Source organism: Pan paniscus, chromosome 16 (genome assembly GCF_029289425.2).
Source record: "Pan paniscus chromosome 16, NHGRI_mPanPan1-v2.0_pri, whole genome shotgun sequence".
NCBI classification, from domain to species: domain Eukaryota; kingdom Metazoa; phylum Chordata; class Mammalia; order Primates; family Hominidae; genus Pan; species Pan paniscus.
In genome coordinates this window covers 40,209,103-40,234,087 of record NC_073265.2, presented here as the reverse complement: position 1 = coordinate 40,234,087, position 24,985 = coordinate 40,209,103, and the positions used below count along the sequence as shown (strand labels likewise).

General features: G+C 38.7%; 1 protein-coding gene across 2 annotated transcripts in view; it reads right to left on the bottom strand.

The window, feature by feature from the left end:
* Window positions 1-24,985, bottom strand: part of AP4E1 (adaptor related protein complex 4 subunit epsilon 1) — a 97,526-nt gene that overhangs the window by 18,380 nt on the left and 54,161 nt on the right. For both annotated transcript variants that reach the window (XM_003827829.5, XM_003827830.6), the window contains 2 exons: window positions 19,110-19,224; window positions 3,366-3,489 (listed from right to left, as the gene is read on the bottom strand). In XM_003827829.5, coding sequence (XP_003827877.4) covers window positions 3,366-3,489; window positions 19,110-19,224 — 239 coding nt within the window. The remainder of the gene's footprint in view (window positions 1-3,365; window positions 3,490-19,109; window positions 19,225-24,985) is intronic.

The following is a 24,985-nucleotide window of genomic DNA, read 5'->3' as shown; positions in this document are numbered from 1 at the left end:
AAGACACAACATACCAGAATCTCTGGGACACATTTAAAGTAGTGTGTAGAGGGAAATTTATAGCACTAAATGCCCACAAGAGAAAGCAGGAAAGATCTAAAATTGACACCCTAACATCACAATTAAAAGAACTAGAGAAGCAAGAGCAAACACATTCAAAAGCTGGCAGAAGGCAAGAAATAACTAAGATCAGAGCAGAGCTGAAGGAGATAGAGACACAAAAAACCCTTCAAAAAATCAGTGAATCCAGGAGCTGGTTTTTTGAAAAGATCAACAAAATTGATAGACTGCTAGCAAGACTAATAAAAAAAGAGAAGAATCAAATAGATGCAATAAAAAATGATAAAGGGGATATCAACAACGATCCCACAGAAATACAAACTACCATCAGAGAATACTATAAACACCTCTACACAAATAAACTAGAACATCTAGAAGAAATGGATAAATTCCTGGACACATACAGCCTCCCAAGGCTAAACCAGGAAGAAGTTGAATCTCTGAGTAGACCAATAACAGGCTCTGAAATTGAGGCAATAATTAATAGCTTACCAACCAAAAAAAGTCCAGGACCAGATGGATTCACAGCCGAATTCTACCAGAGGTACAAGGAGGAGCTAGTACCATTCCTTCTGAAACTATTCCAATCAATAGAAAAAGAGGGAATCCTCCCTAACTCATTTTATGAGGCCAGCATCATCCTGATACCAAAGCCTAGCAGAGACACAACCAAAAAAGAGAATTTTAGACCAATATCCCTGATGAACATCGATGCAAAAATCCTCAATAAAATACTGGCAAACCAAATCCAGCAGCACATCAAAAAGATTATCCACCATGATCAAGTGGGCTTCATCCCTGGGATGCAAGGCTGGTTCAACATACACAAATCAATAAACGTAATCCAGCATATAAACAGAACCAAAGACAAAAACCACATGATTATCTCAATAGACACAGAAAAGGCCTTTGACAAAATTCAACAGCGCTTCATGCTAAAAACTCTCAATAAATTAGGTATTGATGGGACGTATCTCAAAATAATAAGAGCTATTTATGACAAACCCACAGCCAATATCATACTGAATGGGCAAAAACTGGAAGCATTCCCTTTGAAAACTGGCACAAGACAGGGATGCCCTCTCTCATCACTCCTATTCAACACAGTGTTGGAAGTTCTGGCCAGGGCAATCAGGCAGGAGAAAGAAATAAAAGGTATTCAATCAGGAAAAGAGGAAGTCAAATTGTCCCTGTTTGCAGACGACATGATTGTATATCTAGAAAACCCCATCGTCTCAGCCCAAAATCTCCTTAAGCTGATAAGCAACTTCAGCAAAGTCTCAGGATACAAAATCAATGTGCAAAAATCACAAGCATTCTTATACACCAATAACAGACAAACAGAGAGCCAAATCATGAGTGAACTCCCATTCACAATTGCTTCAAAGAGAATAAAATACCTAGGAATCCAACTTACAAGCAATGTGAAGGACCTCTTCAAGCAGAACTACAAACCACTGCTCAAAGAAATAAAAGAGGATACAAACAAATGGAAGAACAGTCCATGCTCATGGGTAGGAAGAATCAATATCGTGAAAATGGCCATATTGCCCAAGGTAATTTATAGATTCAATGCCATCCCCATCAAGCTACCAATGACTTTCTTCACAGAATTGGAAAAAACTACTTTAAAGTTCATATGGAATCAAAAAAGAGCCCGCATTGCCAAGTCAATCCTAAGCCAAAAGAACAAAGCTGGAGGCATCACCCTACCTGACTTCAAGCTACACTACAAGACTACAGTAACCAAAACAGCATGGTACTGGTACCAAAACAGAGATATAGACCAATGGAACAGAACAGAGCCCTCAGAAATAATACCACACATCTACAACCATCTGATCTTTGACAACCCTGACAAAAACAAGAAATGGGGAAAGGATTCCCTATTTAATAAATGGTGCTGGGAAAACTGGCTAGCCATATGTAGAAAGCTGAAACTGGATCCCTTCCTTACACCTTATACAAAAATTAATTCAAGATGGATTAAAGACTTAAATGTTAGACCTAAAACCATAAAAATCCTAGAAGAAAACCTAGGCAATACCATTCAGGACGTAGGCATGGGCAAAGACTTCATGTCTAAAACACCAAAAGCAATAGCAACAAAAGCCAAAATTGACAAATGGGATCTAATTAAACTAAAGAGCTTCTGCACAGCAAAAGAAACTACCATCAGAGTGAACAGGCAACCTACAGAACGGGAAAAAATTTTTGCAATCTACTCATCTGACAAAGGGCTAATATCCAGAATCTACAAAGAACTCAAACAAATTTACAAGAAAAAAACAAACAACCCCATCAAAAAGTGGGCGAAGGATATGAACAGACACTTCTCAAAAGAAGACATTTATGCAGCCAAAACACACATGAAAAAATGCTCGTCATCATTGGCTATCAGAGGAATGCAAATCAAAACCACAATGAGATACCATCTCACACCAGTTAGAATGGTGATCATTAAAAAGTCAGGAAACAACAGGTGCTGGAGAGGATGTGGAGAAATAGGAACACTTTTACACTGTTGGTGGGACTGTAAACTAGTTCAACCATTGTGGAAGACAGTGTGGCGATTCCTCAAGGATCTAGAACTAGAAATACCATTTGACCCAGCCATCCCATTACTTGGTATATACCCAAAGGACTATAAATCATGCTGCTATAAAGACACATGCACACGTATGTTTACTGCGGCACTATTCACAATAGCAAAGACTTGGAACCAACCCAAATGTCCATCAATGATAGACTGGATTAAGAAAATGTGGCACATATACATCATGGAACACTATGCAGCCATAAAAAAGGATGAGTTCATGTCCTTTGTAGGGACACGGATGAAGCTGGAAACCATCATTCTCAGCAAACTATCGCAAGGACAAAAAACCAAACACTGCATGTTCTCACTCATAGGTGGGAATTGAACAATGAGAACACTTGGACACAGGAAGGGGAACATCACACACCAGGGCCTGTTGTGGGGTCGGGGGAGGGGGAAGGAATAGTATTAGGAGATATACCTAATGTAAATGACAAGTTAATGGGTGCAGCACACCAACATGGCACACATGTATACATATGTAACAAACCTGCACGTTGTGAACATGTACCCTAGAACTTAAAGTATAATTAAAAAAAAAAAGAAAATTATTTGAAAACCACTGAAACAATAGACCTCTTGAAAGTTATCCTAAAATAAGCAAATAATGACCATGATGATATGAGGCAGGAGCAGAAGGCAAATGGAACGCTAAAAGACATTTAAGCACTCCCATAACCTCCATTTTAATAAGAAATGAACTTACTCTTTCAGTCCTGTCTCAGCACTATTCCCAGATACATCTGAACCAAGAGAAATGCCAGCAGGAGACTGTCGTCCAGTGAAGCCAGATGAAGAAAAGGAGAGTCCATATGGTTCAAAATTGAGAACTAAAATTTTAAAATAATAACAGAGGTTCATATTTAAAACAAAGCAAAAAACTGTCAAAGTTACCATTCACTACCACAATAATTCAAGCCCGGAATCTAATAGCCATTTTTAAACTCTAAAGGACTTTGAGGATGATCTAATCAAATATTTACAGTAATAAATCAACTACCATTTGGTAAATGTCTACTGTAAGTCTTCATATTACTAGGTGATTAAAGACAAACTATCCTTTATTTTTACCTTTTTACCTCCCTTGGAAGCTAAAAAAAAAACTCAATTAGGAAAGATAACTGATAAACCAAGTCTACTGAAAAACTGCTGCTCCCATGCAAAAATGTTTAATGAGTTATAATGAAGCGGTGACCATGTTTTGCTGAACAAACTGCTCCTGGGTACATTCTCGTACCAAATGGATTGATAAGAGTCCTCAACGTAAAATCTCCCTAAGGTTAACACAGATTCTGATTCCTTTTAATCTGTATAACCTAATTAATTCAATAAGAGCCAAGAAAATTCATGTTGTTACTGTGGTAGGGCAGATGCCAATATCCACTCTCCCTTTCTTTCTATGTAATAAACCCCTCAATTCTTATCTAGATCATGACCACCCAGAGACATTTACAAACACCTTTGTCATATGACTGAGGTCTAGCCTATGAAATTATACACATATTTTGTTTGCAACTTCTGGAAGGAGTCCTCCTGGAATAAAAGACAATCTTTCTTCTCCCCCTTTCTCTTCCCTGCTGGCTAGACTGCAACATGATTGCTGGGGCATAAGCAGCCATCTTGGATCATAAAGTGGAACACCAAAGATGCCAGAACAGCAAGAAAGGTGAAACTTGGGTTTTTTAATAATCATGAAGCCATCATCAACCCTACATTGCCTACTTCTGGATTCCTTTAATGGGAGAAAGCAATAACCGTCTATCTTGTATGAGGTCCCACTTTGTTTCTTTATTTTTTAATTGGCTAATTCAGCAAGCCTAATCTTAACTGACAAATTTTGAACAGTCTAGATTATAGAAAAGGACCTTTTTAAATCATAAAAAGTATCTTAGAAAATATTGTGTCAACTTCTGTAATTACTATTCTCATTTTACAAATGAGGAAACTGTGGTAAAGTGTTTGTCCCAAATTACAAAAAATAGAAAATGACAAAGCCAGACATGAACTCAGATATTCTAGCACCAGAGCTGTACTCTCAACTATTATAGTATATGGCCTCCTCCAAAGGAAATATCACCTATTCCAAAGAATGCTAAATAAATGCTTGTTAGTTACCTAAATAAATGATACAGAAGAAGAATCAATGTAAAAAAATAATAATGATGGGCTAATGATCAGGAGAACTGTGTTCTGGACATAGCTTTGCTGTTAACTAGGTATATGAACTAGATCTTCATTTCTTCATCTGTAAAGTGAAGAATTCAAACTACGTCAACAGTTTCCAAATGCTGATCTGATAACGAGGATCAGGCTTACTTCACTGAATCTCCCAAGGACCTTTTTATACATACAGCCAAGCTTACAGAGATTCAGATACAGAAGGAATAGGAGTAGGGCTCAAAATAAGTCTCATTTTTTAAAAACTCTTTGTGATTCTGATTCATAATCATGTTTGGAAACCACTTATCTAAATCTTTTGAAGGTCCTTTCCAACTAGAATATCCTCTCATTTTAAGTTTTTTAATCATCTAACTTAATCATAGTCCGTTTTATGTTGCTATAAGACAATGCAACATAACAGGTGATTTATAATGACCAGAAATTTACTTGGCTTATAGTTCCAGAAACTGAGAAGTCCAAGAGCATGGCACTGGCATCTGGTGAGGGCCTTCATGCTGCATCATCCCATGGTGAAAGGAAAGCAGAAGGGAAGATAGTGCAAGAGCAAGAGAGGGCTGAACTTCCTTTTTTTTTTTTTTTTTTTGAGATGGAGTTTTGCTCTTGTTGCCCAAGCTGGTGTGCAATGGCATGATCTCAGCTCACCACAACCTCCGCCTCCCGTGTTCAAGCGTTTCTCCTGCCTCAGTTTCCTGAGTAGCTGGGATTATAGGCATGTGCCAGCATGCCCGGCTAATTTCGTATTTTTAGTAGAGACGTGGTTTCTCCATGTTGGTCAGGCTGGTCTCGAACCCCCAACCTCAGGTGATCCACCTGCTTCAGGCTCCCAAAGTGCTGGGATTACAGGTGTAAGCCACTGCATCTGGCCCGAACTTGCTTTTTTAATGACCCACTCCCATGATAATGATATAAATTCATTTGTGAGGGCAGAGCCCTCGTGACCTAATCACCTCTTATTAGGTCTCACCTCCCAACACTGTTTCACTGGGGATTGTTTCCAACACATGAACTTTGGAGTACACATTCACACCATAGCATTCTGCTCCTGCCCCCACAAAATCATGTCCTTATGATGCAAAATATATTCATTCCATTACAAGTCTCAAAAGCCTTAACTCATTCCAGCATTAACTCCAAAATCCAGAGACATCTAAATCAGATATGGGTGAGACTAAAAGCAAATTTCTCTCCAGCTGTGGGGCTGTGAAATTAACAAGTTATGTGCTTCCAAAATACAACAGTGGAGCAGGCATAAAGTAGATATTCCCATTCCAAAAGGGAGGAATAGGCCAGAAGAAAGGGGTAAGTGGTCTCAAATAAGTCCAAAGCCCAACAGAGAAATCAACATTAAGTCTTAATGCTCCAGAATTATCTATCTTGACTCCACGTCCCACCTTTTGGGAACACTGGGGCAGTAGTTGGACACTCAAGGCCTTAGGCAGCCCCACATCTATGACAAAGTCCTATGACTTTGGGGCTCAGTCCACCCAGCAGCTCTCAGGGGATTGGAGTCTCACGCCTGCAACTTTCCCAGGCTGATGCTGCAAGCTAGTAGCATCAGTTCTGGGGTCTCAGGAGTGACCCCACTCCCAAGGCTCCACTAGGCACTGCCCTGGTGGGGACTCTCTGTGATGCCTCTGATCCTGTATTTCTGCTCAGCATTGCCCTAGTAGGGGCTTTCTGTGATGGCTCCACACCCGTGACAAGTCTCTGCCTAAGCCCCAGGGAGTCCACGACATCTTTTGAAATCTAGGTGGAGGACGCCATGACCCCACGGCTCTTGCACACTGTGCACCTACAGAATTAGCACCACATATGCCACCAAGGTTTATGGCTTGAATCTTCTGGAGTAGCAGGTCAAGCCACACCTGGGCCCAATGAATGGCTGGAGCAACCACAGAATGCTGTACCAGAATGCAGGGAGCAGAGACTTGAGGCAGCTCTGGGCAGCAAGCCCATGAAGGGTACCCTGGTCATCCCCTGAAAGCATTCTGCACTCCCAGAGCTCGAGCCTGTGAAGAGAAGGGCAGCCTCTGAGATCTCTGAAATGCCTTTAGTGTCACTCTCCCAATGTCTTGATGATCATTTCTATCTGTAATAACCACCTTAGCAGACAGTCACTTGACCAGATCCTTGTCCTGGTCTCCCAAATACATTTTCTCATTCTTCACATGGCCAGGCTGAAAATTTTCCGTCTGTTATGCTTCTGTTTAATTATAAATTCCATCTTTAAGTCATTTATTTCCTCTCATATCTTACTGCATGCACTTAAAAGTAGCCATACAACTCCTTCAATATTTTGCACAGAAATTTCTTCCACCAGATATTCTAGTTCATCGCTCTTAAATTCTGTCTTCCATAAAGCCCTCAGGCATGAAGAGACATAAATCATCCAAGATTTTTGCCACTTTATAAGAAAGATGGCCTTACTCCAGTTTCCAACAAGATATATTCCTCTTTCCTGTCTGGGATCTCATACACTTAATGAACTTAGAGATTAAGTACACTTAAGTAACTTAGAGATAAAGAGACAGTGAAGCCCATATTTCTAACAACTTTCTGATCATGAACACTTAATAATCTCTAACTTTCAGATTTTCCCTATAGCTCTCCTCTTCTTCTCAGCCCTCATCAGAACTGCCCTTAATATTATGTTTACGGCAATCTAATATTTTCCTAGCCTGCTCCTTTAAATTCTTCTGCTCTACTCATTACCCAGTTTCAAAGCCACTTCCACATTTTCAGATATTTTTAATAGCAACAGCTTCACTTCTCAGGACGAATTTTCTATCATAGTCCATTTTATGTTGCTGTAACAGAATACCACAGAATGGGTAATTTATAATGAACAGAAATTTATGGCCGGGTGGTAATTCCAGCACTTTGGGAGGCCAAGGTGGGCGGATCATTTGAGGTCAGGAGTTCAAGACCAGCCTGGACACTATGGTGAAACCCTGCCTCTACTAAAAATACAAAAATTAGCCAGACATGGTGGTGGACGCCTGTAATCCCAGCTACTCGGGAGGCTGAGGCAGGAGAATTGCTTGAACCTGGGATGCGGAGGTTGCAGTGAGTCGAGATCATGACACTGCACTCTAGCCTGGGTGACAGAGTGAAACTCCGTCTCAAAAAAAAAAAAAAAAGAAAAGAAAAAGAAATTTATTTGGCTCATTGTTCTCCAGGCTGAGCTATCTAAGAGCACGGCATCAGCATTTGGCAAGGGCCTTCATGCTGCATCATGAAGAAGACAGAAGGGCAAGAGAGTATGAGAGCAAGAGAGGGCCAAACTCACTTTTATAACAACCCACTCTCATGATAATGACATTAATCAATTCATGAAGGCAGATTCCTCATGGCCTGATCACCTTTTTACAGTCCAATCTCTGAATACCATTGCAATGGCAATTAAATTTAAATACGGGTTTTGACAAACACATTCAAACCATTGCACTTACCATCCAACAGTGGTATCTTTTTAATAGCACCTGTGACAGTGAGTCATCCAGCCACTGCATTAACACTTCCAGTAACAGTGAATACCTCAAGAAATGTTTTCTATGCACATTAAAGATAAAGAGTTTAAACCAAAAAACAGAAAGAAGCTCAAAATTAGAGGTACAAAGTTTGAAAGTAGAGAGAATAAAACAGACATGGAAAGGAACAGTATTTGGAGAGCAAGCAGAAAAAAGTATCAATTCCAAGTCAAAAGAATTAAGATTATCATCTAAGGAAGGGCTGGAAAGGCTCAAGGTTGAGAATAAAGTTCAAACCACATTATTTTCACTCTTCAGTGAAAACTCCCCAAGACCCATACAGTGATGAATGCCTAAAAGGACTAAAGATGCTGGAGAGTTAACTACATGTGCAAGAGCTCATGCACATAGGTGGAACAAAGGAGAAAAATGGTATACAGAAAGAACCAAGAGAAGGAAGAAGACGGCTGACTTGCAACTCAGTGAATATGTAGAATTTAGCCAGATGAAGAATGAGGGCAATTCACCAGAAGAGAAAACATAAGCTGGAGGCAGAGAGTCCTTCGAGTTGGGAGCCACTGAAGTATTCTAGGAGAGACATAATAAAGTATAAACTATCCTGGGCATAAGTGAATAATTCAACATTCAACCTATTTGTATCCCTTATTATTAATACTTTAGAGGCCTCAATTATATGCACACTCATTTATCATACTTTGTACTGCAATTACTTATACCTTGACGACTTGGCTATATTTCTCTAACCATTCTCAGCTATTATTAATAATTTTTAAAATTATTTAAATAATTAACTTTAATTATCTGATTATTGTTATTTTTTTTTTTTAGAGACTAGCAACCTTACCTTGACATGGCTTTCTAAAAGCCAGATTTAGTAAATACTGTTTCCCCTTATTATTTCTGGTTATCTAGTGTTGGAGTTATAACACATTTTATTAACATTTTAATAGAATAATCCACACTGATTCTGAAATGCTTTTTTTGATGGGAACTTGTAAGAAAGTTTGTTCCCCACCATCTCACCTATTTTTGCTAATTCTTAGTATCCCATGATATTTTCCTGAAGTTTATTCATTTTTCTACCTAAAAGATCAAAGTATCACTTATTAAAGTAACATTTAACTACTACTCTCTGCAAATGATTACAGAAATCTGAAATCAGATTAGTACCAGAACAGGCTGGCATGGTGGCTTGTGCCTGTAATCCCAGAATTTTGGGAGGCAGAAGAGGGAGGATCACTTGAGGTCAGGAATTTGAGACCAGCCTGGGCAACAGGTGAAACGTCATCGCTACTAAAAATACAAAGATTAGCTGGATGTGGTGGCATGCACCAGTTGTCCTAGCTACTTAGGAAGTTGAGGCACAAGAATCACTTGAACCCGAGAAGTGGAGGTTGCAGTGAGCCAAAAGATTGCAACACTGCACTCCAGCCTGGACAACAGAGAGAGACTCTGCCTTAAAAAAAAAAAAAAAAAAAAAAAAAAAAACAGATTGATAATTAAAAGATTCAAGAATTAATTCTTTATGCATAAAATACCTATTTCCCCCTACTCTTTATTTTGTCTTATAGCCAACCCCATTTCTAAGATATATAATTTTATAATTTATTCCACAAGTATTTATTAAATACTTGCTATATCTTGTCTCATAACCAATTTCCTTTTCTATAACAGTCTCCTGACATTTCAATTTTGCTTTAAAGGACTTTTGAAGCACACAGATTTGGGAGGAGAGAGGGAGAATCTAGTTTGAGCGCTTAATCCCATTTATAATGATGGTTCTATGGGAAAAAATGTACTTGGCAAAGGACTGCATAAGCTTGGGGAATTCCAGGGCTCTTGTATTTGTGTCAGCTATTTAGCTTATTTTAAGAAACAAAATAGGCAGTGCCAGGAAATAGTCTCCTTATTATATCTCCCCTTCCCTATCCAACCCTTGACTTCAGTAATGGCAACTGGTGGCCCCCAGATACCTGAAAATAAGGAAGTATGACAACGGAATCATACCTCCCACTGTGGAAACCCAGGAGCTTTTCACTCTAGGCCCTGGATGTCATAAGGCATTTATATGCAGTATAACCACAGGTTAGGCAATTATAATTCAAAAGTTTACTTTTTCCCCCAATATATTCTATTAATATATAAAAAGTTAATGAGAGGAAACTGGTTACACTTTGAAAGAGAGTTTAAATTTTATAGTACATTAGTTATCACTGTGCTAAATAACATATAAAAAGCCTTAAAAGAAAGGGATTGCACAGAATACATGTGCTTTCCAATCCATGAACACAGGATGTATTTCCATTTATTTGTGCCTTGTTTGATTTCTTTCATTAATGTTCAGTGGTTTTCATTAAACACAACTTTCTCACTTGCTTCAGTTTATTATTAGGTATTTTGTTCCTTTTGGTGCTATCATAAATTGGGCTGTCTTCCTAATAACCTTGTCACATGGTTTGTTGTTAGTGCACAAAAATGCAAATAATTTTTGCATGTTGACTTTGCATCCTACAACGTTCCAGAATTCGCTTATTACTTCTAACGGTTTTTTAATGGAGTCTAATTTAGGGTTTTCTATAAATAAAACCATATTATCTGCAAAGAGGAACAATTTTCCTTTCCAATCTGAATACCTCTCTTCTTTTTCTTAACTGCTCTGGCTAATACTTCCAGTACTGTGTTGACTACAAAAGAGACAAGTGGGCATCCTTGCTTTGCTCCTGATCTCAGAGGAAAAGCTTTTGGTTTTTCATCATACCATGCTATGATGTTAGCTCTGGGTTTATCATATATGGCCTTTATTATATTGAGATATTGCCTTCTATTCTTAGTTTTATTGAGTTTCTTTTTAACCATGAAAGCGTGTTCAATTTTGTCAAACACTTTTTTCTGCTTTTATTGAGAACTGTGTGGTTTTTATCCTTTATTCTGTTAACATGATATCACATTAATTTATTTTCAGATGTTGAACCATCCTTGGATCCCTAGGATAAACCCCACTTGATCATGGTGTATGATCCTTTTATTGAGTTCAGTTTCCTAGTATTTGCCTATATTCATCACGGATATTGGCCTGTAGTTTTCTTTTTTTTGTGGTGGCTCTGTCTGGCTTTGGTATCAGGGTAAGGCTGGTCTCATAAAATAAGTTTAGAAATGTTCTCTCCTCTTTAAATTTTTGGAAGAGGTTGAAAAGAACTCTCTCTTTCTCTCTCTCTCTCTCTCTCTCTCTCTCCCTTTTGTAGAGATGGGGTCAAGCTATATTGTCTAGGCTGGTATCAAACTCCTGGCTTCAAGTGATCCTCCCACCATGGCCTCCCAAATTGCTGGGACTACAGGCATGAGCCACCGTGCCCAGCCCCAATATTAATTCATTAAGTGTTTGGTAGAATTCACCAATGAAGAACCACAAAAGACCATGAATACCCAAATTAATCTTGAGAAAAAAGAGCAAAGCTGAAGGAATCACACTTACTGATTTCAAAATATATTACAAACCTACAATAATCAAAACAGCATAGTACTGGCATAAAGACAGACATAGAGACAGAACAGAGAGCCCAGAAATAAATCCAAGCATGTATAGTCAACTAATATTGAACAAGGACACCAAGAATACACAACAGAGAAAGGACAGTCTTCTCAACAAACAACATTGGGAAAACCAAATATTCACATGCAAAAGAATAAAATGGAACCTTTATCTTATACCATACATAAAAATCAACTCAAAATGAATTAAGGACTTAACTGTAAGACCCAAAACTGTAAAACTCATAGAAAGAGATGAAGTTTCACTCTTGTTGCCCAGGCTGGAGTGCAATGGTACAATCTCAGCTCACTGCAACCTCCACCTCCTGGGTTCAAGTGATTCTCCTGCCTCAGCCTCTCAAGTAGCTGGGATTACAAGCAGGCACCACCACGCCTGGCTAATTTTGTATTTTCAGTAGAGATGAGGTATCTCCATGTTGGTCTGGCTGGTCTCGAACTCCCGACCTCAGGTGGTCCACCCACCTCAGCCTCCCAAAGTACTGGGATTACAGGCGTGAGCCACCATGCCCAGCTGGGAAAAGCTGCTTTATGACATTGGTCTTTACAATAATTTCATGGATTTGACACCAAAAGTACAGGTAACAATAACAAAAATAAACAAGTGGCAATACATCAAATTAAAAAGCTTCTGCATAGCAAAGAAAACACTCAACAGAGTGAAAAGGCAACCTATGGAATAGGAGAAAATATATGCAAACCACATTTCTGGTAAGGGTTAACCTCCAAAATATGTTAACCCTATGACTCAATAGTTTTTTTTTTTTTTTTTTACTAATAACCTGATCACAAATAGGCCAATAACTTAAATAAACATTTCTCTAAAGAAGACATACACATGGCCAACAGGTATATGAAAAAATGCTCAAGGTTACTATTAGCAAGAAAATACAAACTGAAACCATAATAAGGCATCACCTTGTACCAGTCAGGATGGTGATTATCAAAGAAAAGAAAACATAACGTGTCAGGAAGGATGTGAAGAAGTTAGAACCTTTACCCATTGTTGATGGGAATGCAAAATGGTGCAACCACTGTGGAAAGCAGTATGGAGGTTCCTCAAAAAAATAAAAATACAGGCAGTACACAGTGGCTCATGCCTATAATCCCAGTGCTTTGCAACGTCAAGGCAGGAGGATCACTTGAGCTCAAGAGTTTGAGACCAGTCTGGGCAACATTAGGGAGACTCTGTCTCTACAAAAAATTAAAAATGAACCAGGCATGATGGCATGCACCTGGAATCCTAGACACTCAGGAAGCTGAGGCAGTAGGATCACTTGAGCCCAGGAGTTCAAGGCTACAGTGAACTATGATCGTTCTACTGCACTCCAGCCTAGGTGACAGAATGAGACACTGTCTCAAAAAAAAAAAAAAAAAAAAAAAAAAAAAAGGCCGGGCACAGTGGCTCATACCTGTAATCCCAGCACTTTGGGAAGCCAAGACAGGTGGATCACTTGAAGTCAGGAGTTTGAGACCAGCCTGGCCAACATGGCAAAACCCTGTCTCTACTAAAAATACAACAATTAGCCAGGTGTGGTGGCTCATGCTTGTAGTCCCAGCTACCCAGGAGGCTGAGGCAGGAGAATCACTTGAACCCAGGAGGCAGAGGTTGCAGTGAGCTGAGATCGTACCACTGCACTCCAGCCTAGGCGACAGAGCAAGATTCTGTCTCTAAATAAATAAAAATACAACTACTATATGCTCCAACAATCTCACTTGCGGGTGGGTATTTATCCCAAATAATTGAAATCAGGATCCAAAAGAGATATTAGCATTCCCATGTTCACTGCAGCACTATTCATAATAACCAAGATGTGAAAACAACTTAAATGTTCATCAGTAGGTGAATGGATAAAGATGATGTCATATACATATACAATGGAATACTATTAAACTTTGAAAATGAAGAAAATTCTGCAATATACGACAACATAGATGAAACTTAAGAATATTATGCTAAGTGAAATAAGTAAGGCACAGAAAAATATTGCATGGGTCCACTTTTATGAGGTACCTAAAAGGTCAAATTCATAGGATTGAGGAATGGACTGGTTGCTGCCGGAGGCTAAGGGGAGAGAGAAATGGGGACTTACCAATCAATGGGCATGAAGTTTTAGTTAAACAAGATGAATAAGTGCTAGAGATCTGCTGTACAACATTGTATCTACAGTCAATCATAACGTATTATACACTTAAAAATTTGTTAAGAGGAGAGACCTCCAGTTAAGGTTCTTAACCACAATAAAATAAAATAATAAAAAGATTTAAAAAGATAAAAGGCAAAAAAGAGCAAATGCTTCTGGAAAAAGAGAACATCAGGCCTATTAATAATGTTCATAACTTTTTGGTCTCATTCTAGGATCAACAGTTTAGTTGTTGTCTTAACTCAATATGCCTAGCACACAGCCTGGAAAATAAGTACTCAACAAAATCATTAAAGGACAAATAGGAAAAAAAAGAAAAACCTTTCAGCACTGAATTTTTCAGTATTGACATTCTGAACTCATAAACAGATAATATATTTATTCACTGATCTCCCTTTATTCATATGCATACTTCCCTTCTACCATCCAAATAACTCAATGATTTCCCCTTTACCAAAATCATGACAGACAAATTCCCAACAGGCTGCATTTCTTAAGTACAAAGTTACTCTTTCCTTTATTAGCTGTTTCTAACTTAAATCATCACATATTTTGTTGAACGAAGAATTCTAATACACTTGAGAAATATTAGACTGCTCAGAGCCATGTGGCTGTGTCCTGTGTGAGAGAAACATCCCCATAGGGCTACCCTCAGAAGACATGCCCCCCATCCCCAAGGCCAGCCAAACAGCCTTGCACCCACATCATGAGCCTAAGAAACAGCCCCATAGGCTACTCTTGGCAGACATGTCCTCAGGCTGGCTAGGCAACTACATGCCCATGCTTCCCAGCCAGAGTAACAGTTCCATGGCCCCAACCTCAGTAAGCCAGAACCCAAGTTGGCTGACTCACTGTGTACATGCACATATCCAAAACTTGAAAACAGCCTGGGAAACCTGCCCTTGGTGAAGCCACACCACCATCACCACAAACTCAGCCTGGGCCACTGAGAAACTCACAAATACCACTAGTGTAGATTACAGCTAAAGAAACTACATGGCCAGGTACAGTGGCTCACACTTGTAATCCCAGCACTTTGGGAGGCTGAGGTGGGTGGATCACCTGAGGTCAGGAGTTTGAGACCAGCCTGACCAACATGGTGAAACCCCATCTCTACTAAAAATACAAAAATTAGCCGGGCGTGGTGGTGTGTGCCTGTAGTCCCAGCTACTTGGGAGGCTGAGATGGGAGAATTGCTTGAACCTGGGAGACAGAGGTTGCAGTGAGCCAAGATCATGCCACTGCACTCCAGCCTGGATGACAGAGCGAGACTCCTTCTCAAAAGAAAAAAAAAAGAAAGAAAGAAACTACATGAAGACTATACTACACGTCCACCACCAAGGCCTTAGTACCCTACTGAACTTATACTCCAAGACCCATTTATACAAATAAGTCTTTCCCTTCAAACTGTACTACATAAAATTGAAAGAGTCAACTTTTCCACCAGATTCATACAAATCAACATAGGAACAAATCAACCATGAAAAAAGAAACATGTCACTACCAAAGGAAAATAATAAATTTCTAGTAACAGACCCCTAATCATAAGGAAATGTATGAAATTCCAGAAAAGGAATTCAAAATAACAATATTAAGGAAACTCAGTGAGATACAAGAGAATACAGACAGACAATTCAATGAAATCAGGAAAATGATACATTATTTGAACAAGAAATTCAACAAAGAAACAGATATCATAAAAAAGAACCAAAAAGAAATCCTAGAGCTGAAGAATTCAATAAATGAAATAAAATATACACGTAAAAGCTTCAACAACACATTAGAAAGCAGAAGAAATAATTTCTAAAGTTGAAGACAGGTCTTTTGAAATAACACAGGAAGACAAAAAAAAAGAAAAAATAATTTTTTAAAAAATGAAGAAAGCCTACAGGATTTGTGGGACACCATTAAGCAAATAAATGTTTGTATTATGGGCATTTCAGAAGGAGAAGAGAAGGGAAGATATGAAGAAAATAATTAATGAAATAATAGCAGGAAACTTTCCAAGTCTTGGAAGACAGAACATCCTAGTCCAGGAAGCTCAAAGAACCCCAAACAGATTCAACCCCAAGCAGGTCCTTTTTGAGGCACATTTTAGTCAAACTGTCAAAAGTCAAAGACAAAGAATTTTGAAAGCAGCAAGAGAAAAGCATCAAGTCACATATAAGGGAATCCCCATTAGGCTAACAGCTGGATTTCTCAGCAGAAACCTTAGAGGCCAGGAGAAAATGGGATGATATATTCAAAGTACTAAAAGAAAAAAGAAAAAGAAAAAACAGCATGAATATCATATCCAGCAAAGCTATCCTTCAGAAATAAAGGGGAAATAAGATCTTTCACAGACAACCAAAATCAAGAACTTCATCACCAGTAGACCACCCTTACATGAAATCCTCCAGGGAGTCTAGAAGTGAAAAGACAATAACTACCATTATGAAAACATTCAAAACTATAAAACTCAAAGGAATCAAACCTTATCACTGAAGAAAAGCACCCAACTACAAAAATAAACAATAAGAAAGGAAGTAAGGAACAAAGCATATGTAAAATACCCAGAAAACAATCAATAAAATGATAGCAGCAAATCCTCGCCCACCAATAATAACCTTGAATGTAAATGGATCAAATTCCCCCACTTAAAAGATACAGAATCACTGCCTGGATTTTCAAAAAACAAGACTCAACAATACACTGCCTACAAGAAACTCACCTCACCTCTAAAGACACACAGACTGAAAGTGGGGGGTTAGAAAAAGACGTTCCAGACAAATAGAAACCAAAAGTAAGCAGAAGTCACTATACTAATAACAAACAAAACAGATTTTAAGTTAAAAGCTGTAAAAGGAGACAAAGAAAGACACTGTACAATAAAGGGATCAATTCATAAAAAGAATATAACAATTATAAATATATATGTACCCAACATCAGAGCATCCAAATATATAAAGCAAATATTAGACCCAAAGAGAGAAAGACCCTGATTCAGTAATAGTTGGGGGCTTCAAAAAACTGCACTCTCAGTATTGAACGAATTATCTAGCACTTCAATGTTTACTGCAGAGCACCATTCAAAGTAGCCAAGATATGGAATCAACCTAATATGGAATCAGCCTAGGTGTCCAACAACAGACGAATGGATAAAGAAAATGATGTGGTATTATATACAAAGTGAAATACTATTCAGCCATAAAAACAAATGAAATCCTGTCATTCATGGCAACATGGATGAAACCAAAGGACATTATATTAAGTGAAATAAGTCAGGAACAGAAAGTTAAACACCACATGTTCTCTCTCGTATGTGGAAGCTAAAGAAAACTGATCTCATAGAAGTAAAAATTAGAATAGAGGATACTAGGGGCTAGGAAAGGTAGGGTTAAGGGAAGAATAGGGTAAAGGATAAAAAATTACAGCTAGATAGAAGAAATAAGTTCTAGACCACTATAGAATTACTATGGTTTAATAATAAAGTATCACATAGTCTCATAAACTAGAAGAAAGATATTGAATGTGGCCTCACGCCGGTAGTCCCAGCACTTTGGGAGGCCAAGGCGGGCAGATCACGAGGTCAGGAGATCGAGACCATCCTGGCTAACATGGTGAAACCCTGTCTCTACTAAAAATACAAAAAAATTAGCTGGGCGTGGTGGCCGGCGCTTGTAGTCCCAGCTACTCGGGAGGCTGAGGCAGGAGAATGGCATGAACCCAGGAGGCGGAGCTTGCAGTGAGCTGAGATCATGCCACTGCACTCCAGCCTGGGTGACAGAGCCAGACTCTGTCTCAAAAAAAAAAAAAGAAAGATATTGAATGTTCCCAACACAAAGAAATGATACATGTTTGAGATGATGGATATGCTAATTACTATGATCTGAACACTATACAAGGATTGAAACATCACTATATTCCCTATGAATATGTATAATTATTTGTCAATTAAGAAAATAAAATTTAAAAATAAATAAATAAAGACTGCTCAAAATAAAAATGAAGCTCACTAGTCCATAGTAACCAGGGTTGTTTTCTGAAACTTTTCCACAGATATGCTCAGACTAATATGTGTCAACCTACCAGCACAGTGAACAACATGATACTCCCACCTTCAAGTTCTTTCATGTAGCCATAAAAAAGAATGAGATCATGTCTTTTGCAGGGACATGGATGGAGCTGGAGGCCATCCTTAGCAAATTAATGCAGGAACAGAAAGCGAAATACCGCATGTTCTCGCTTAAAAGTGGGAGCTAAATGATGAAAACACATGGACACATAGAGGGAAACATTACATGCTGGGGCCTTTCAGAGGGTGGAGGGTGAGAGGAGGGTGAGGATCAGGAAAACTAATGGGTACTAGGCTTAATACCTGGGTGATGAAATAAGCTGTACAATAAACTCCCATGATACAAGTTTACCTATGTAACAAACCTGCACTTGTACCCCTGAACTTAAAAGTGTAAATTTTAAAAAAAGAAGAAAAAAAAGTTTCCCATAAAGATCATTATGTTAATAAATATATTATCAAAAAAAAAAAAGTTCCTCAAAATTTCAGTATAATGGCCAGTCGCAGTGGCTCACGCCTGTAATCCTAGCACTTTGGGAGGTCAAAGATCACTTGAGGCCGGAAGTTTGAAACCAGCCTGGCCAACAGGGTGAAACCCCATCTCTACTAAAAATACAAAATTTAGCTGGCTGTGGTGGCACCCACCTGTAAATCCAGCTACTTGGGAGGCTGAGGCACAAGAATCACTTGAGCCTGGGAGGCAGAGGTTGCAGTAAGCCCAGATCGTGCCACTGCACTGCAGCCTGGGTGACAGAGCAAGACTCTTGTTTCAATAAATAAATAAATAAATAAATTCCAGTATGACTACCATATCTTAGGTATTTGTGGATAGAGAGCCTATGTCTTTAGCAATATCCCTTGGCTAACTTTTTTTTTTCCTCTGGATATCTGAAAACCTAGTCACGGCAAACAAATCACAAGTGAATCATTAAACAGGAATAATAGAAAGTAAATATCTTTATTTACTTACATGACTATAATATCAAAAATTACATCCCTACACTCTAGCTTATCATAAATCCATGAAAAATTACCTTTTTCCTGAGAAAGCTTTTCCTCCTGGCGTTGATGGTGAGGTTTGTAAGGCGCTGCACCCTGACTGAGTCCTTCAGCCACAAAACCATCCAGAAAAGATAAAGAAGCATCTACCTATATTAAAATTAAGCAAAAATTAGGAATTAAATAAATTTATCCTAAGTAGATTATATAGTCACATAAATAATTTCAGCCCATATATATTTTTTAAAATTCTAAATGAGAAACGAAAACTTCAATTCTAAAAATGCTACCACAGCCAGGCATGGTGGCTCATGACTGTAATCCCAGCACTTTGGAAGGCTGAAATGGGCGGATCACTTGAGGCCAGGAGTTTGAGACCAGCCTCGCCAACATGGCAAAACCCCATCTCTACTAAAAATACAAAAAAATTAGCTTGGCATGGTGTCACGCAGCTGTAGTCCCAGCACAGCCACCACCCGGGAGACTGCAGCAGAACTGCTTGAACCCAGAAGGCAGAGGTTGCAGTGAGCCGAGACTGTGCCACTGTACTTCAGCCTGGGCAACAGAACAAGATTCTGTCTCAAAAAATGAATGAATGAAAATGCTACCCAACTCTCTAGCTTTCTGAAACATCTATAATCAGATCACCTGCCTAAGAATCTAACAATATAAATCATTTGCACTTACTATTAATTTCACTGCAGTGGAGAATATATTTTTGAGCATCAAATATGTTACGGCATCCTGTTAGGTTCTATAATTGAGAGAAAGGAAGACACAGCTCCTACCCTGAGCAGAACTGTAACCCACCAGAAGAAACAGACATATATACTCCAAGATATGGTAACTGTATTGGTTTCCTGCTGCAGGGGGCTAAAATCAAGGCTTTGGCAGGGCTGCTTCCTTCTGGATGTACCAGGGGAATCTGTTTCTTGTTTCTTCCAGCTTTTAGAGACTGCCAACATTCCTTGATTTGTGGCCATATCATTCCAATCTCTGCTTTTGTTGTTACTTCACCTTCTCCTCTCTAACCTCTTGCTTCACTTTTGTAAGGATCCTTGTGATTATATCATGCCTAGCTACATAATCTAGGATAACTGCCCCATCACAAAATATTTAATTTCATCACATCTACCAAGTTCCCTTCAATGTTTAAGGTAACAAGCACAAATTCCAGAGATTAAGTCATGGACATCTCTGCAAGGGCCATTATTCAGCCTCCCACAGTGCCTTTGATTTAACTATCCTAATATAAACTGAAAATGCTTTTTCACAAATCTATGGAAAATTACTTAATTTCACCAGGAAAAGTGTTAGGAGAATAATTTTTAATGAATAAATGATAAGAGATGAAGAAAGAATGACAGGGAAAGGAGAAAAGAAGGAGATGAACAAAAATGATAGATAAACAAGTGGAGAGAGCAGTGATGACCTCAGAAACCAAAGACTTGCCTCTCCTGATTTAGCAAGTATATACAAATAGCTCAGATAATTTAGAATAGCAAATAATTATCAAACATAAAAATGGCACCTCACTCTCTGAATCTGGAAAGGTTTCACTTAAATAAGATTCTTAGGCCACGCGTGGTGGCTCACGCCTGTAATCCCAGCACTCTGGGAGGCCGAGGCGGGTGGATCACCTGAGGTCAGGAGTTCGAGACCAGCCTGACCAACATGGTGAAACCTCGTCTCTACTAAAATACAAAAATGAGCCAGGCATGGTGGTGGGTGACTGTAATCCCAGCTACTCGGGAGGCTGAGACAGGAGAATCACTTGAAACCTGGGAGGAGGAAGTTGCAGTGAGCCGAGATCGTACCATTGCACTCCAGCCTGGGTGACAAGAGTGAAACTTCATCTCAAAAAAAAAAGATTCTTAAGACGAGGCTGAGGCTATGTCAACATCATTATTTTTTATTGGAGGAAAAGGGAAGTGTAGTTACTCCCTAATATAATACTGTGTGTAGCATATTCATTCATCATTTCAATAAACATCTCTGGAATGCCCACCAAATACTAAAACAAGGCCTCTGCCCTTGAGCAACTACTGAAAGAACTAATGAAGAAATGTTCAAAATGAATACAAGTCATGAAAATCTGAGTCAAAATTAGTGGAAATAATACCCTTTATTTTCTCTTTCTCAGCTAATATGAATAATTCTAATTACCTTTGAAAGTTTTCTAGACCAGGTGCGGTGGCTCACGTCTGTAATCCCAGCACTTTGGGAGGCCAAGGTGGGTGGATCACTAGGTCAGGAGTTTGAGACCAGCCTGGCCAATATGGTGACACCCTGTCTATACTAAAATTACAGAAAAAATTAGCCAGGCGTGGTGGCGCGCACCTGTAGTCCCAGCTACTCAGGAAGCTGAGGCAGAAGAATCACTTGAACCCGAGAGGCAGAGGTTGCAGTCAGCCAAGATCATGCCACTACACTCCAGCCTGGGTGGCAGAGCAAGACTCCGTCTCAAAAAAAAAAAAATAAATAAAGTTTTCTAATTTACACCTGAGGGAGATCATGATACGAAATAAAGAGAGTGAGTATTAAGTGAGAACTTTGGGTTAAAAGGGGTGGTGGCAAAAAGTAGGTGTGAAACTAAAAGGTGGATGATCAAGCTCCAAAATGGTGAAGACTTTAACAAGTAGATTGACAAAATAAAAGGGAAAACCACTTTTTTGGATTCTCAAATAGAGGAAGAATAAAATGACACAGAATTTCAAAGAAGATTAAAAGAAGATAGCCAAACATGTGGAGGTTCCTGAAAAGTGGTATGGCCACGGAGAGTATAAAAGCTCCGAAAACCTTCCTCCATAGCTTGCCCTATGCATCTCCTTCCTCTGTATCCTCTGCAATATAGTTTATAACAAACCAGTAAGCTAACACAAATCAAGGAGAAAATGTGGAATATACTAATGAGATATTGCCCGATTCATGAATCGCTACTAAAAATTAATTTGTGTGCACCCCACTGTTGCCACCACCGGCATGTGCACATGCCATCTTTGGAGGCCCAAGGACTGGCACACCCAATCCTGCCACTGCCAGGACCCATACACACTGCCCAGGGATCTGACAACCATTATGCCCAGCCAACCATTGCTACCAGTGGTGAACAAGGATCAACTCACCTAATGTTCTATCCTCAGCAAAGCCTTTCTACAGCCTCCACTAACAACCACAGCCTAAGCCATTCTATTAGTCCGTTCTTGCACTGCTATAAAGAAACACTTGAGACTGGGTAATTTATAAGAAAAAAAAATAGGTTTCATTGGCTTGCGGATCTGCAGGCTGTACGAGAAGCATGATACCGGCATCTGTTCAGCTCTTGTAAGGCCTCAGAAGCTTTTACTTATGGAGGAAGGTAAAGCAGAAGCAAGCACATCACATGGTGAAAGCAGGAGCGAAAGGGAAAGTCCAGTGTGTGTGTGTGTGTGTGTGTGTGTGTGTGTGGTAGGGGGAGGTGTTATACTTTACAATAACCAGATCTCTCAAGAACTCACTCTCTATCACGAGGACAGCACCGAGCCATGAGGTATCTGCCTTCATAACCCAAACAACTCCCACCAGGCCCTACCTCCAACGCTGGGGATTACAATTCAACTTGAGATTTGGGCAGGAGATCCAAACCATATCACCACTGAGGAACTCACAGACATCACTGATTATGATTACAGTTGAAGAAATCATCTGGAAAATATACTACTGTGCCCATCCAGAATCAAAGCCCAAGCACCTTATTAACCAACACCACAGACACATCTACAGGGAGAGGTCTTTCCCTACTAAAAGGAATCCATAAACTTAGAACCAACTGCTATGATACCAGATACACATATGTCAATGTGAGGACACAAGAAAAATAAAAAAGCAAAGAAACAAAACCTCCAAAGGAACACAATAACTCTCCAGTGACAGATCCCAAAAAAAGGAAATATATAAAATGCTTGAAAAAAAAATCAAAATAATGATCTTAAGGAAACTCAAAAGATACAAGAGAACACAGATAAACAAAACAAAAATAAATCAAGAAAACAATTCATGATCTGAATGAGAAATTCAAGAGGTAGACATCATAAATAAGAAACAAACAGAACTCGTAGAACTGAAGAATTCAATGAATGAAATAAAAAGTATAACCAAGAGCTTCAACAATAGACTGAGACTCCAAATTTGAAGACATGTCTTTGAAATAAACCAGACAAAAATAAATAAATAAAACAAAGAAAGCATACATGACATATGAGACAACATAAAGCAAACAAATATTTGAATTTTGAGAGTTTAAAGACAAAATGGGTGAAGGCACAGAAAACCTAATTGAAAAATAATAGCTAAAAACTTCCCAAGTCTTGCAAGAGATACAGATATCCACATGCAGGAAGCTCAAAGTGCCTCAAAGAGATTCAACCTGGCCAGGAGTGGTGGCTCACGCCTGTAATCCAGTACTGATTCTAAATAGGAATAAGAGTGTCTCTACTGGAAAACTGCAGTGAAGATATTTATATCCTGTGACAGTCTCTTTTAATACAGAATAATTGAGTAATTTCTCTTATTTGTTGATTTTAAAAGACATACATATCTGGCGTACATATGATTCTTTGATACATGCATAGAATGTGTAATACGTAAATCAGAGTATTTAGGATATCCATCACCTCTAACATTGATCATTTGTGTTGGGAACATTTCAAATCTTCTCTTTATTTTGAAATATACAAATACTATACAATTATTACTAACTATAGTCACCCTACTGTGCCATCAAACACTAGAACTTACTCCTCTTATCTAGGTATGTTACTAACCATTAACCAACCATTCTTCTTCCCTGCCCCCCGACCCTTCCCAGCTTCTTTATTCTCTACCTCCATAAGATGCACATTTTTGACTTCCACATATGCATAAGAACATGTAATATTTGACTTTCTGTGCCATGCTTATTTTACTTCATAGTGAAATAAGTCCCATATATGTTGCTGGGATATTATTTGGCTGAATAGTATTCCATTGTGTATACATACCACATTTTCCTTATCCATGTGTCCACTGGTGGACACTTAGGTTGATTCCACATTTTGGCTATTGTGAATAGTACTGCAGTGAACATGGGGGTGCAGGTATACCTTTGAAATAATGATTTCCTTTCCATTGGATAAATACCCAGGGGTGGGATTGCTGGGTTGTTTTTTTTGAAACAATTTTTGGTTTTTTGAAAACTCTCCGTGCTGTTTTCTATAATGGCTATCTTAATTTACATTCCTACTAACAGTGCATGAGTTTCCTTTTTTCTGCATCCTTGGCAACATTTGTTATTTTTTGTCTCCTTGATAACAGCCATTGTAACTGAAATAATATCTCATGGTGGCTTTGATTTACATCTCCCTGATGATTAGCGATGTTGAGCATTTTTTTGTTTACCTGTTGGCCATTTGTGTATCTTCTTTTAAGAAATGCGTGTTGATGATCTTTGCCCACCTTTAAATGGGATTTTTTTTTTTTTTTTTTTTTTTTTTTTTTGCTGTTGAATTGAGTTCCTTATATATTCTGGATATTAGTCCCTTGTTTGTAAATATTTTTCCCCAGTCTACAGATTGTTTCTTCACTCTATTGATTGTATCGTTTGCTGTGCATAAGCTTTTGACCTTAATACAGTCCCATTTGTCATTTTTGTCTTTTTTGCCTGTGCTTTTGAAGTCTTAGCCATAAATCTTTGCCTCAACCAATGTGCTAAAGCATTTCCTCTAAGTTTTCTTCTAGTAGTTTTATAGTTTTGGATCTTACATTAAATTCTTTAATTCATTGTGGGTTGATTTTTTTATATGGTGAGAGATAGGGATCTCGTTTCATTATTCTGCATGCTGATATCAAGGCTTTTCAACACTATTGAAGAGGGTGTCATTTCCCCAATATACAT